This window comes from Terrapene carolina, unplaced genomic scaffold (assembly GCF_002925995.2).
Source record: "Terrapene carolina triunguis isolate 2854851 unplaced genomic scaffold, T_m_triunguis-2.0 Scaffold58, whole genome shotgun sequence".
NCBI lineage: Eukaryota > Metazoa > Chordata > Testudines > Emydidae > Terrapene > Terrapene triunguis.
Genome location: NW_020664409.1, coordinates 42559383 through 42573087, shown reverse-complemented (window position 1 = coordinate 42573087; position 13705 = coordinate 42559383). Strand labels below are relative to the sequence as shown.

General features: G+C 39.7%; 1 protein-coding gene across 5 annotated transcripts in view; it reads right to left on the bottom strand.

Annotated features, from left to right (window-relative positions):
* Positions 1-13705, bottom strand: part of MAPRE2 (microtubule associated protein RP/EB family member 2) — a 144332-nt gene that overhangs the window by 5675 nt on the left and 124952 nt on the right. For all 5 annotated transcript variants that reach the window (XM_026661941.2, XM_026661949.2, XM_024192850.3 and 2 more), the window contains 2 exons: positions 10204-10343; positions 4824-4982 (listed from right to left, as the gene is read on the bottom strand). In XM_026661941.2, the coding sequence (XP_026517726.1) occupies positions 4824-4982; positions 10204-10343 (299 nt within the window). The remainder of the gene's footprint in view (positions 1-4823; positions 4983-10203; positions 10344-13705) is intronic.

Genomic DNA, 13705 nt, shown 5'->3' with positions numbered 1-13705 from the left:
ATCACATAAGCATGATCTGCTAAATTACATTATAAAATGCACAAGGTCCAGAATGCTTTACAATTGAGTGAAATACAGTCTTGCATTCAAAAGTTGGATGGAAACTGATATTATTTTCCCTAGTTGTTTTATGCATGATTCTGCTAACCTAAATCAAAGTTTAAAAGGATACCTAAACTTTGCTGGGAGTTTTATTTAATCCACAAAATGTACCTTAAGAATAATTAAATAGCAAAACATATTTATTTCCTTTGAACAAATCTCAGTTCAGCATTCACTGACTTCACTGGCTACTGTTAGTGACATTATGTCTGACCTTTTCCATATTCCCATTGACTCTAGCACCATTAAAAGCTATGCTTTGTCTCAGCAGATTTCATCATTCTGGAGAATGATTTTACTGAAAAGATGCTACATAGTTCATCCCTGACCTACATTAGTGATAGCTAGCTGACTACGACTGAGGGGCGGGGGGACAACTTTGCTTAGCTGCCATTCAAGTTGCACCATCAACAATGCAATACCTTTGCAGGACCTGCTATCTCCAGACAATTTTTATTAGACATGATTGGTGTAAATAACTCTCCAAAACGGATATTGCTAATTTTCAAATTTAGAGGCTGAGGGGAAAAAGGGGGAGAGGAGGGAGGGGAAGAGTCTGATGGAGAGAATTTGAGGCTTCTCAGTTTAATTCAAAGCAGGTTATGCAATAAAGTGTTTCCATTTTAGCAAGTAACTATATGTTTCTAGAGGATAGGGAAGGCAGAATAAGGCTTTTTACATTTGGTGTCAATGCTGAGCTGGTTTCCAAGAGTAGGAAAATCCCAAATTGAACAAACTGAATCATCCTTCATTTAGGAAGCTAAAGGAAAAGCAATTTTCAGGCAGATACCAGGTGTCGATCAGGAGAATTATAGCTTAACACTTTGGGACCCCTTGGGAGAAGTGGCCTTATTACATATGCATCACGCCAAAATGGCTTTTAACATTAATATTAAACAGCCCATTGTCACAGATAGAATTTAAAGGGTTCAGGGCTTATAAAACTTTAGGACTACATTAAGTAAACCCGGGCTGGGAGCTGTACATATGAGTTCCAGCAGTACACAGAGACACAGCAGCCTCAACCTTCCCCATCTATCTACAGTTACACATGAGCCAGCTCATGTAGGAATGGTCCTTTTCAGATGGGAAGTTAAACAAAATAAAAACAGAATGATACACAAAAGTCAAAATATTAGCACAGATGCTCCTAATCTTGGGTGTTAAAGTGACCTCCCTGGGTGTTTATCTGTCTGATAAAATGCCAGGGTAAATTAAAATCAATGATTTTTTTTTAAATCTGCTTTCTTCATTATTTAAATTGGATTTTATTTAAGCTAAATACAGGGTTGTTTTTTAAAAAAAAAATACACTATTTAAAATTAAATTTGAAATTGACAACCTACGTTGAGGCCAAAACTTATTACAATTTTAAAATTTTTTAATTTAAACATTAAAATATCAAGCAGTACATGTTTGCTGCCAAATTTTAAAGACAGTCAAAACCACTGTACTGGTAGATGTCACCTGAGTTTGTTGAAGTGCTAAACAGAGACAGAATATTTTCTTCATTTCAGTTTATTCAACTAGTTCAGTTCAAAGACTAGTTTATTTCAAGTTAAGAAAGCAGATGGGAGTTAAAAAAGCAGGAAAGCTTGTTTTTCCTCTACCAATCTATGAATAAAAGCTAGATATGAGAGGCTAGATCCCCCGAGCACACCCCATTCCCGCTCTTCCCCCTCCCTCCCGGAGCTTGAATGCTGCGAATCAGTTGTTCGCTGCACTCAGGAAGCGCTGGGAGGGAAGGGGGAGGAGTTGGTAAGCCCTGGGCCGCCGAGGCACGAGAGGTGCTGGGGGAGGGGGGCAGAGGGGGGGGAGCTTGGCGCCAGTGGGTGCTCTGCACCCACTAAATTTTCCCTGTGGGTGCTCCAGCCCTGGAGTACCCACCCATGGAGTCCGCGGCTATGACTGGGATAGCAGGTAAGAGCGGGTCGGCTCCCACAAACATAGCACACACTGCAGTCTCCTTACTAGGCAGAAGGCAGGGGCCGTATTCACAGAGCCAACCTAGGGGCACCAGTTGCCCCGGCATAGGGGCACCAGTATAGGGGAACCAGTATTCACAGAGCTGAATGCGCCGGCATAGGGGCACCAGTTTAATAATACTGCGTAGGGCCCCATATATCCTTCGGACGGCCCTGCTTAGGGGGTAGCTGATCTGAGAGGTGAGCTCCAGTCTCTAGTCCTGTCAATTCAGAACTTTTCACAAGAATTAAGTTTATTTAAAAGAAAGAGCTATTAAAAATAGGGATTTGTCTGTCCTGAATAAAAACAGTTGGGATGTCTGAATAGAGCATGCTCTCTAGAAAGAATACAATATATGCCTGTAAAATTACAGCTTAAATGAACCAGGGCATGTGAGCGCTACCAAAAGGTTACTGGAAATATGAACTGAAAACAAATTTAAGTCAACAATGATATTTCAAGCATGAGGCCTTTGCCAGGAATGATTTGTTCTAACTATAACTTTTTGCTGAGGAAAGCCTCATGACCCTTGATATCTAAAATGCACCCTGAACACTAAGTTAACCTTTTCACTGATAGCCCCTACGCTCCAGCTCTTTCATTAGCAGTTTGGGACTTTCTGGACCAGAGGTTAAACCAAAGCTGGATTTAGCAAGAACTCATTAGCAAGAAACCAAAAATGTTGGAGCTGCTTGTAGCTTTGGGAGTTGGGGCTCTCTTTCATTGGGGCTCAGGAAATCCTAACTGCTGTTACCAAGGGATTAGTCTATAAAATGCTCAGCGATAGAGAGAAAATTTAACTTGGAGATGAGGAACAGATTCACTGCACAGGCAGAAAATAGAACTCAAAGGCAAGGCAAGCCAAGGAAAAGAGAAGAAATTGCAAAAGAAAGAGTAGGCAAGCTATGCAAGTACCCTCTCCACTGTTAGCATCAGAGCACCTAGATCTTTGGCTCTAAGTGCTAGTGCGCTGATGTCTCGCCTCAGTAAACCAAACTGAGCACCAAAGAGCTAAGGAGGAAAGACACCCAATAAAGCAAGGGGCTCAATTTCCCCATTGCAGAATATGAATAATTCCGTGGAAGTTATCTGTATCCAGATGTGGGAGAACAGGGCTGTAATAGTAAGATGAAACCCGTAGACTCTTCTTGGTCACAGACTTCAGGTGAGGATGCACTGTATATGCTAAATGTTTTTGTGCAGCTATTAGTTTATGACATTCCTAGTGGGGAGGATGGAAGGAACCAGACAAAAGGCTCAGAACTATGGTCTGAGGTAAGCTGAATTTTGTGATGTGTTTTGCCAATAATGAAAGCTAAAGAAAAGGGAATCAACAAACATTCTTTAGCTGGGAAGTCGCTTAACAATTCGAGCCAACAAACAAACAGATGTGATAGGGATATGGGGAGAAGGGCTTCCCTTTACAAATAAATCACTGTTCTTGCATCCAGACATTTCCTTTGACCACTATATATGTGCAGTTTTTATGACTTTGCTCATATGTCTGGTCAAGTTTTTTTAAAATGTTTGCTCCTATCAGTATTGAAATACTGGTTTGTTCCCTAAGGAAACCTCCACGAATCCCTCCCACTTCCAGTCAGTTTTAGCTGTGTGTGGCCATCAAGATCATAATTACAATTTTCAAGTTCTTGATAGTGTTTTTAAAACTACACAAGGTAAATTACTCTAGCCTTGCTTTTAATGACCCAATAATTTTATCTCAAGACAACTAAACCAACTACTACTGAAATTATCATCTGAGAATAGGTGCTAAATAAGGAAGTGTCAACAAAACCATAGTACCAGAGAGAGTACATTGATGCCAATACATTCTGGAACCAAAGCTACGGTCCACTGGAGACGGAGGGGTGGGGTGTGTGCATGTGCGTGGTGTCAATCTTCAGAGTAGTGCACACAGGGATTTAGCTAACATGAATGGGAATAATTCCAACTAAATTCTCATGGAGTAATTACCCCTGAACATATCTAAGGAATTTAGTCAGTATTCTTTATCAGCCCTCTTCTTCCTGCTCTATTAAATGTTTACAGTGCTATGTCTATAATACTAGTGAGATTCTTGCTTAATCTTCCAGATAAAATAATTCTTAAATATTGGTAGACTGAAAAGGACAAAAGATTATTGGGTTTTGTGCACTGAAGATTCTGCCTATAGCAACAGGACAAAAATGTTAAATAAAAAAGCAAATATGTTCCTTGTACCAGAATTAATATCAGTGTATACAGTGTGCATGTGTGCAAACCTGTGAACATGTCTATATGGTCTTCAATTTAATATTTTGAGCTATTTAGGAACCTCTATATTTCATCATATTTATGTAATCTGATTTTCAAGAACATGTCAAGGTACAGGATTACAAAGAAATTTCTGTATAATTGCAGCAGCAGAAACAAAGCAGAGGCAGGAACAAGAACATATGAAAATACTTCAAAATGCTTATGACGTCCCATTCTGTTTCAGATTAACGTCTCAACAAAATTAGAGCGCACAAAATTTACACAACTGCGCTAAAAAACTATCAGCCCCTTCAGTGCATTCACCAATAGCAAAAAAATATTGGTTTCTAGATGCAAAGTGTTTTAAATTGACATTTGTTAAAAAGACTAAGTTGCAACAGTCTGTGCTGATCTACCTAGAGAACTTGACCCAATATAGTGCCAGTGATTCTTCAAATGAAATTAAGCCTGTTTGTTTGCATTAAGGAAATGTACGAGAATAAAGAATATCTTGCACTTACATGTTCTTCTGAAGCATAAAGGACTTCCATTAGCCTTTGGACAAGGTCATTATTTTCTTGCCCATGTTCTTGGCAGAGAAGTTCAATCTCCCTTAATTTTCCAAAGTAGAAATCCCTTTCCTTCTCCACGCCTTCGAGTGCAAGTTTTAATGAATGTACCTGTAAATAAAACATACATGTTCCAATAACAGGAGCACAGCATATGCCATCTGTGAGACAGACTATGAGTGAGTTTTGCCTACAGTACAGGACAGTACATAACAGGCATAATCTTAATATATATACTTTTTTACAAATCTTTAAACTTAAGGTGTATTTAGTAGTTGTTAAAGGTGCCAGACTGTCTGAATAAGGATATCCTTGTTCACAAAGCAGTATAGGCAAAGCAGTGTAAACTTCCCCATAATACCCATCAATGCACCTCAACCCTGACCCTAGAGGGACCATTTTTACACAATGTTTCAGTGCTCTGGTAATACATACCAATAGCAAGCTACAATGACAGAGTGGCTCTGGATCTAGGACTAAAATCTGGCCCTGTTGAGACTGCTATAAGTGCCAAGCTGTGCCATTTGCGATGGCAATTAACGCAATATTCATAATGGCCGCATTTCTACTTTGGCTAAATTAATGTACATTTGCTGTAAGTATTGTTTATCCTAAAATTTATCTACTCCTTAAAAATATTTAGCTTTGTTTCCTGATAATTTTTTTTAGTTTTCTGTCAATCCTGCCTTGGCAGAATAATAATTAGATGACTTAATACATTTTAAAAAAATCTTTGAGTGCAAGTACTGTGCGTGGCTGCTTATACCTTTCTTCACTTGTTTAACTGGTCTGGTGCTGGGTTTCAGAATTCTCTTATGCTGGCATAAAATGTAGTGGTAGTTCTGAAATACTAGCTTTCAGGTGGTTGATCCAGGTACTCCTTGATGGGGTTTTCACAACAAATTTTTTGGTGGCCTCAGAGAGCGGCCATCAACTCTTGCTGGTGGCCACTCTGACAATTTTTCCTAAAATACTTATTTAACTTTAGGAAAAACAAATAAATATGCACATATACATGTCCAAATCATTGTAATTTATTTAGGTAGAGTTTTTTTTGTTGCAAACTCAATAATAAATACAATTGTCTCTATTCTTTACTGGACCTACACAGAATAGAAACTCAAGGTGCTTTTCATGTTCTTCTCTTTTGTTGTTGTGGTGTTCCTTGTACCAGAATTAATCACAGTGTATACAGTGTGCAAACCTGTGAGCATGTCTATATGGTCTTCAATTTAATATTCTGAGATATTTAGGAACCTCTATATTTCTTTTGCTTTTTTGGTTGCTTTTTTTATTAGACTTGCTAGCTAGTAAGTCTGATGCTGTGAAAAGTGATATCTGTATGTTTTATATATAGAAGCAGACTTGCTAGCTAGCTGGGAGGCAGTGAAAAGTGGTATTAACAGACATACAAATATTACTTTCCACAGCAGGATTTACTCATCCCTGGCAAGCTCGGGGACAAATTAAGTCCTGGATGGAGAGATGGGCAGGGAGGCAGTGAGGGCCAGGGGTGATGGAGGGGTGGTGAGCCCAAGGCCAGCACCCACCACCATGCAGCTGGGGCCAGAGTCGCAGCTGGTACCTGAAGCCCCACAGCTGGAGCCTGCTGTCTGCCACCCCAGAGCTGAAGCAGGAAGCCCAAGCCCCAGTGTTCCCAGTAAGGTGGCCAACTCAGACTGGCTGGCTGATCCTCTGGCATTTGTGGCCCCAGAGGGGGGCAGGGCTGAACCCCTGCTGGCAGCCTTGGGGGATGAGCCACTGTGCTGCCCCCCCACCCCCCCAATCACCACCCAGGAGGCTGTGCTGTGGCCACAAGAAAAGCCCATGATGGCCGCATGAGACAAAAGCCGAAACTGCTCGAGTTTCAAAGTAACTCTCTTAATTGACACCTGTACATGAGAATCTAGTTCCAAGATACACTTTGCCAGCTTTCTTTCACCACTATACCTGTTGCACTCATTTGCTAAGCACTCATTTATGGTTTATCCTGACTGTATTAAAATAACAGGTTTCACATAAACTAGAACAGAGCCCTCAATTCCTGTTTAATTTTAAAGTGGCAACCTGAAATTGTCATGAAAACTTAGAAAGCTTGTTATTCATTAAATGAAGCTATAGTGGAAAAAACAAAGTGTATGGACAGCCTCAGTAGTTGAGATCTTCTAATTTTGCCTATACATCTAAGGTAACAGGGCAATGGTTCGCAATCTTTTTTTGATCTGCAACTCATAAAAAGGTGGAAAAATTGTCCCATGACCCACCATAGCCCCAATATTTTGCAGCCACAAAGGACTGTGGTATTCCAGGTATGGGATGATTTTCTGGCCATTTTGTTGGTTGTGAACCAAACAAATGATTGGGATGGCTGTTGCTGGTGAAGGACTTCTTGGGTGTGGATAGGCTGTTACTATGGTGTGTGGGAGCTTCTCCCTGCCTCTTCCAGACACACAGCACTCAGACTGGGGCATCATAAAGCTCGCTCCACAGCCCTAGAAGCATTACTTCTCTGCCTTGGAGCTGAGCACTATGCAGGCAGGGTGCAGAAGGTCCTATAAACTTAATAGTGAAGTGCCAGCCAAGCAGTCACTATATAAAAAAAGTCTTGTTAGCAGAAACAAGTGACCTCTTTAAAAAATCTAAGATTTAATGCAAACTTGTCAACTCCTCAATAACTATTGCTTGCGCCACTTAAATCATCCATATTGACCCTTTCAGTGTCAGTCATTTGTATACAGTCCTCAGGATTTTTACTGTTAGACACTTGTTAAAAATGTGTCAGTGGTAGATATGACAGTGACTTAAGCCATAATAAATATGAAAATATAAGACTAAATGCAGACCAAAGATTTCAAATGTGTTGCGCACTCGCCAGCTCTCACTGAAGAAAATAGGAACTGCTGGGAACTGGGCACTTTTGAAAGTCAGGCCACTTATTTAGGCTCCTAACCACAGACTTCAGTGCCCAACTTCAGGCACCTATAATCATGGATATGGTGCATAATGTTTGAGCCCTGTTCTATATTTTTCATTTTTCCTACATACGGCAATCTAGTAGAGATGATTTAGTTTATAGTTTGGTTCATTATAGACTTTTAAAAAAATATTTATAGAGGATCCAATCAGGATCCAGGCCCTGTTGTGTTTAGCCCTGTTCAAACAGGTACACAGTCTCTACTCTGAAGCACGAGGGCTGACAGCCTTTGTAATTCTGTCCTAGTTAGTATAATTACGATTCGGGCCTGATTCTCATACCCACTAAAGGCCCTGTACACCAGTCTAGTAGTGTGACGGGGCCTCAAAGCAGATGTAAATGGAATTTATGCCTAATTTAAGGCCTGTTTAAGGCCAAACAGGTGTAAAGAATCTTTAGTGGAAATGAAAATCAAGCTCTCTATTCTTAATATAAAAGAATAATTTTTAAAAATCTTAGTTTAATCTTCAATAACATCCTGTAACAAAGTTCTATAGGTCACTGGTTCTCAACCCGGAGTACACATACCCCTAGGGGTACGCAGAGGTCTTCCATGGGTACATCAACTCATCTAGGTATTTGCCTAGTTTTACAACAGACTACATAAAAAGCACTAGCAAAGTCAGATCAAATTAAAATTTCATACAGAAAACTATTTGTTTACACTGCCTATATAGTATACACTGAAATGTAAGTACAATATTTATATTCCCATTGATTTATTTTATAATTATATGGTAAAAATGAGAAAGTAAGCCATTTTTCAGTAATTCTTCTGTGACACTCTTGTATTTTTATGTCTGATTTTGTAAGCAAGTAGTTTTTAAGTGAGGTGAAACTTGGGGGTACACAAGACAAATCAGACTCCTGAAAGGGGCACAGTAGTCTGGAAAGGTTGAGAGCCACTGCTATAGGTCAGTCAATCACTATGTAAAGGTATATCCCTTTCTCAGTTGAAAAAGGTATTTTGCCTTTTTGTTGTCTTCCTTCCAGATAGCAAAGTATATTGACCACCACCAAACTCCCAATTCAACTACAGATCCCTGGCACCCTACTATTAAACCTCTTTCCCTCGTGAAAATAAGTTATTTTTTATTATTGCTCCTATCACAAGTTTTAATCCATAAGGACAGACTTAACTTACAACATGTTACTGGATTCTTCATAACAGGGCAAATAATTATCAAGATACCTTTTAAACTCTAAATATATAAAATCCATCAATTCTTCTTTCTTCCTAAATTCTCATGCAACATGTTAGAGGGACTAGAATTTTTCTTATAAACCATGCAGCTATGTATTCAAGTAAAACTGTAATATGCATATTCAAGCACAACTAGCTTTAAGGCAGCTCTCACACTGCAGTATGATTCACCCAAAATCATCCTTAGCATCTTTTTAAAATATGGGTACAACATTGGCCATCCTGCAGCCATCTGTTAGAGTACCATTTTTTTAATGACATCACTTTTTCATTCGTAGCTGAGCTATTCCATTTGTTAGATCCTTCACCACTGTGAAGTGAATATAATCCAGACTGAAATAGGAGGTTCATTTTTCAGTTGTTCAATGTTTTGCTCTGTCTCAGTACTTTTACTATAAGTATAGAGTAATCTTTGGTTTCATGACTTTTCATATCTTTCCTAGTGCTTGTGATAACTAGGGCCCTACCAAATTCATGGCCACGAAAAACGCGTCACTGATCGTGAAATCGGGTTTCTCCCTGTGAAATCTGGTCTTTTGTGTACTTTTACCCTATACTATACAGATTTCACAGGGGAGACCAGCATTTCTCCAATTGGGGATCCTGACCCAAAAGGGAGTTGCAGGGAGGTCACAAGGTTATTTTAGGGGGATCGTGGTATTCCCATGCTTGCTGTTGCGCTGCCTTCGGAGCTGGGCGGCTGGAGAGCAGTGGCTGTTGGCCGGGCTCCCAGCTCTAAAGGTAGCGCCCCACCAGCAGCAGCGCAGCAGTAAGGGTGACAATACCATACCATGCCACCCTTACTTCTGCGCTGCTGCCGGCGGCGGCTCTGGCTTCAGAGCGGGGCTCTTGGACAGCAGCTGCTGCTCACCAGCTGCCCAGCTCTGAAGGCAGAGTCACCACCAGCAGCAGCACAGAAGTAAGGGTAGCAGTACTGCAATCCCCCTACAATAACCTTGCAGACCCCTGCCCCTGACAACTCCTTTTCGATTCAGGACCCCTATAATTACAGCATCTTGACATTTCTAATTTAAATAACTGAACTAATGAAATTTATGATTTTTAAAATCCTATGCCCATGAAATTGACCAAAATGGACCAAGAATTTGGTAGGGTTCTACTGATAACTAATTCTGTGGTTGAAGCAAAGTTACCTGTTCACTGAGTTGTATGACTTGTGTTTCCAAATCTTTATCTGATTTGGATGCTGAGCTGCTCGGTGTGGCTTTTTTTGCTGACGATGGACGAGAAGGTGTGGACCCTGGTTTAGAAACTGGACTGGATTTAGCAGCACCTGAAAGCACAAGAATAAAATTGTTTTGAGAACACTTTTAAAAATCAGATTTAAGTATTTATGTCTAGTGTAAGTATTATACTCCCAATAATTTTGAATTTTTACCCCTTTCAGATACAGAAAAAAGCTATTTAATTTGTATATGACCATTAGTGCTGTTACTTCCCGGTTGTAAGTAGAAAGATGCTCACTTTAGTGCAAAATATTGAAAAGGAAAGTAAATACCATAATGAGAATGTTACTTTCAGTTTAAAAGGACAAAATAGCTCATGGATACTCAAAGAAAGGTGAATAAATAACATAATTTCTTTAATTACTACTACTTTACCATTTTAAAGATGACACTGGCAACAACTAAGTCATTTAGCTTAATAGTTAATATTTCTTGATTTTAAAAATTTACTGGAGAAGGCAAGTTAATTTAATTTGTGGTGATTTTATTTGTAAGTCTATCTGCTTCTATGCTTTAAAATGGAGAAGAAACTAATACCATTACTTGTACAATCACACTGAAATCCAGCAGATGCAAACAGAATTAAATCCATCAGTGAGCACTTGGTTGCTGCAGTGGCCAAAAGATCATGTTTCTGATCAGCTTAGGAGGTTTTTGGTACATCATGTGAAAAGCAAAGCTGATAATGTCCCCAAATGTACAGCAACACTTTTGCCCACAGAAAACAGCACCCATACCAAGCACAGACAGGTACTCTACTTTCACAAGCATCAAGCACACACCAACGCTTAAGTACAGACACAAGAAAATGTTGTGCTAGTGCTATCTTTATACGCACCTAGGGCTGACAACTGATATCGTGCCATTCCCTTCTCCCCTCTCTTCTTTAGGGTTTGAGTGATTACTAAAGTCCCAACTGGGCTCTGAGTTTACCATCTGTGGAAGGAGATGCCCAAGCTTCATGTACTGTAATGAGCAGCACCAACTCCCAAAGCACAGGACGTTCCACTCCAATTATTTTTCAGAAGAGATCACCCACTTAATGGTCTCTACCTATCCTCCCATCCTAAACTGTCACTTATACCACATACTCCTAATTCCTGCCCCCCTCTCTTTACATGCACAATAAATTGTGATGTGATTACATCAATGTGGCCTAAGGTTACCAGTTTTTAAAACAAAAATGACTGAGCAGAATTAAAAAGCGTAGAAATGAACTCCCTAGACCTCTCTGCCAACCTGAATTATATTTAAGGCTTGAGGAGGAAAAGTTAGGCTTGTTAGGTTGCCTATTTTCCTTCAAGGAACGGAATAAAGAGTAAAAACCTAAGAAACTCAAATAATTCACAAATAAGCTTTGATGTAGCAAGACTCCCCCCTCCCATCACACACACTGCCCCCCCTCCCTCCCAAGATGTCCTCAGGCTTCTCGGTCAAGAAGCTCAAAAGCTGATTGGGAGGAATTGCAATGATTGGTGATTCAGTCCAGCTTGTTAGGTTCTTGTGATTTAGTCATAGACAGCACTGGCTATTGTACCAAGAGTTATCTTTTCTCATCACTTTATATTCTCTAGTGACAGCCCTGAGAATATAAACAATTATACAGTTCATCTGCTTTTAGTGGACACCATTTTGGCTAAAATTCCACCATACTTTTTCATATTTGTTACAAATAAAATTATTGATATATGCCAACAGAAAGTTGAAACTCCAACCTGGCCAAAATATAGCATCTTCCATCCTGAAGTCCTTACAAGTTACATACATGGACCACATCACCCCTGGATAACAGAGTTCAGGTACAGTATACAGAGTTGGTAAAGATGAAATTTACACTGTTCGCATGCCTAAAATTACTTATATTTTTGAAAGAGCACTTAGTATCTTGAGCAATAAAATTTGGTTCACGAGGCTAACATGAATCAATACACACTAACGGTGCCCTACTGCTCATACACAAACAAAGCAGGAAGTCTTTTTGGTAAAGTACTCTGACCATAGAGTAAGATCTTTAGTTGCCATTTTTTCCTTTTTCAGAGACCAGCAGATCTTTGTGTATAATCTTCACTAACATTTTCCCCAAGGGCCAGATCAATACTTTAAATACAAGTGAAATCACAACTCATTAAAACAAATCTTTTGTTAGGATCCCAGGATCCTACTCTGACATTTAAGTGATCCCTGCATCCCATATGACAATAAGCTTCATTTTTCATACAATACCATTTATATACGCACACATCACCACCATATATTTTACATAGGTAGAATAGGAATGCTTTCATCTGAGTTTCTAAATATTACTCTTCATAAGAACCAGATAAATAATCCCCTCAGATACATGGTAAGTTTTGTAAAGTGGGAACAAGGGTGCATATTTTAAAAGCTAGGGCAAGGGCAGCCTGTTTCTTTTCCTTCCTGGCTTGTTTCCAGTTAAGAGTTCAGCAAAAACTTCTTGAAGATCAAGGTGTTAAAACATAAGGAATGGCCATTTAAAGGAAACAAGCCGTGCAATTCTATCACTTGGGAGACATTCCAAACTAGAGGGTAGAATACCACTGTAAGCAGACTTTAACTAGGTGCAATCTCATTCTTCCTGTCACACAGTTCTGAGTGGGGTTGCAGGCAACATAGCCAGATGGGACCAGCCACAGTGCATACAACTGGCTCAGATTGACCAGACTACTGCAAAGCTGCTAGTAAAGGCAGCCTTCATGGAACCTGGAGCTCTACCTCTGTGTCGGTCTTCAAATGCGCGTACCGAGCATATTTCTTACGGAAAGGATTAGGCAAGGGGAAAAAAATCCTCTTCATTTTCCCTGGAAAGATATTAGACCCTTTGCAGGGAAGTTGACCTCCTTATTAACAAACACTGCTTCATCAAACTTGATACAGTGACTCATAAAACTTAAACATAAAGAGAAAAAGTAACAGAAAAGAAAGATGAAGTTTCTAAGTTGCGAAAACAAGTCCAATGTGTATCCTTGCAGACTAGTCAATCGGAGGACAGAAATGCAGCATGTGAAGATACATCATTGGGGAGAAGGACAGGCAAGGTGAGTGTGATTTAGAGTCACAGGTTAAAGTGAACAAAGGTTTTGAAAAGATTTGAATAGCTTGGAAAGAAGGAGTTCCAGAAACTAGTCACTTTTTCACTTCTATATTACGGTACAATGTACAGAATAATTAATATGCAGCGCTAGTATAGAAATTAGGTAGATACATGGTCTGATGTATAGGAAGCAGTAAGTTCATGTCTGTTTAACCCAAGAGGGCATTTCTGAATTGCATTTACAGATGAACAGGAGACAGCAGAAGTGACAGGACAGTGCAATATGGACACACTTTGTCCAGTAATGTCTCGGGTTACAACATTCTAGACCAGAACACAATGAACGGAAGAAGCCAC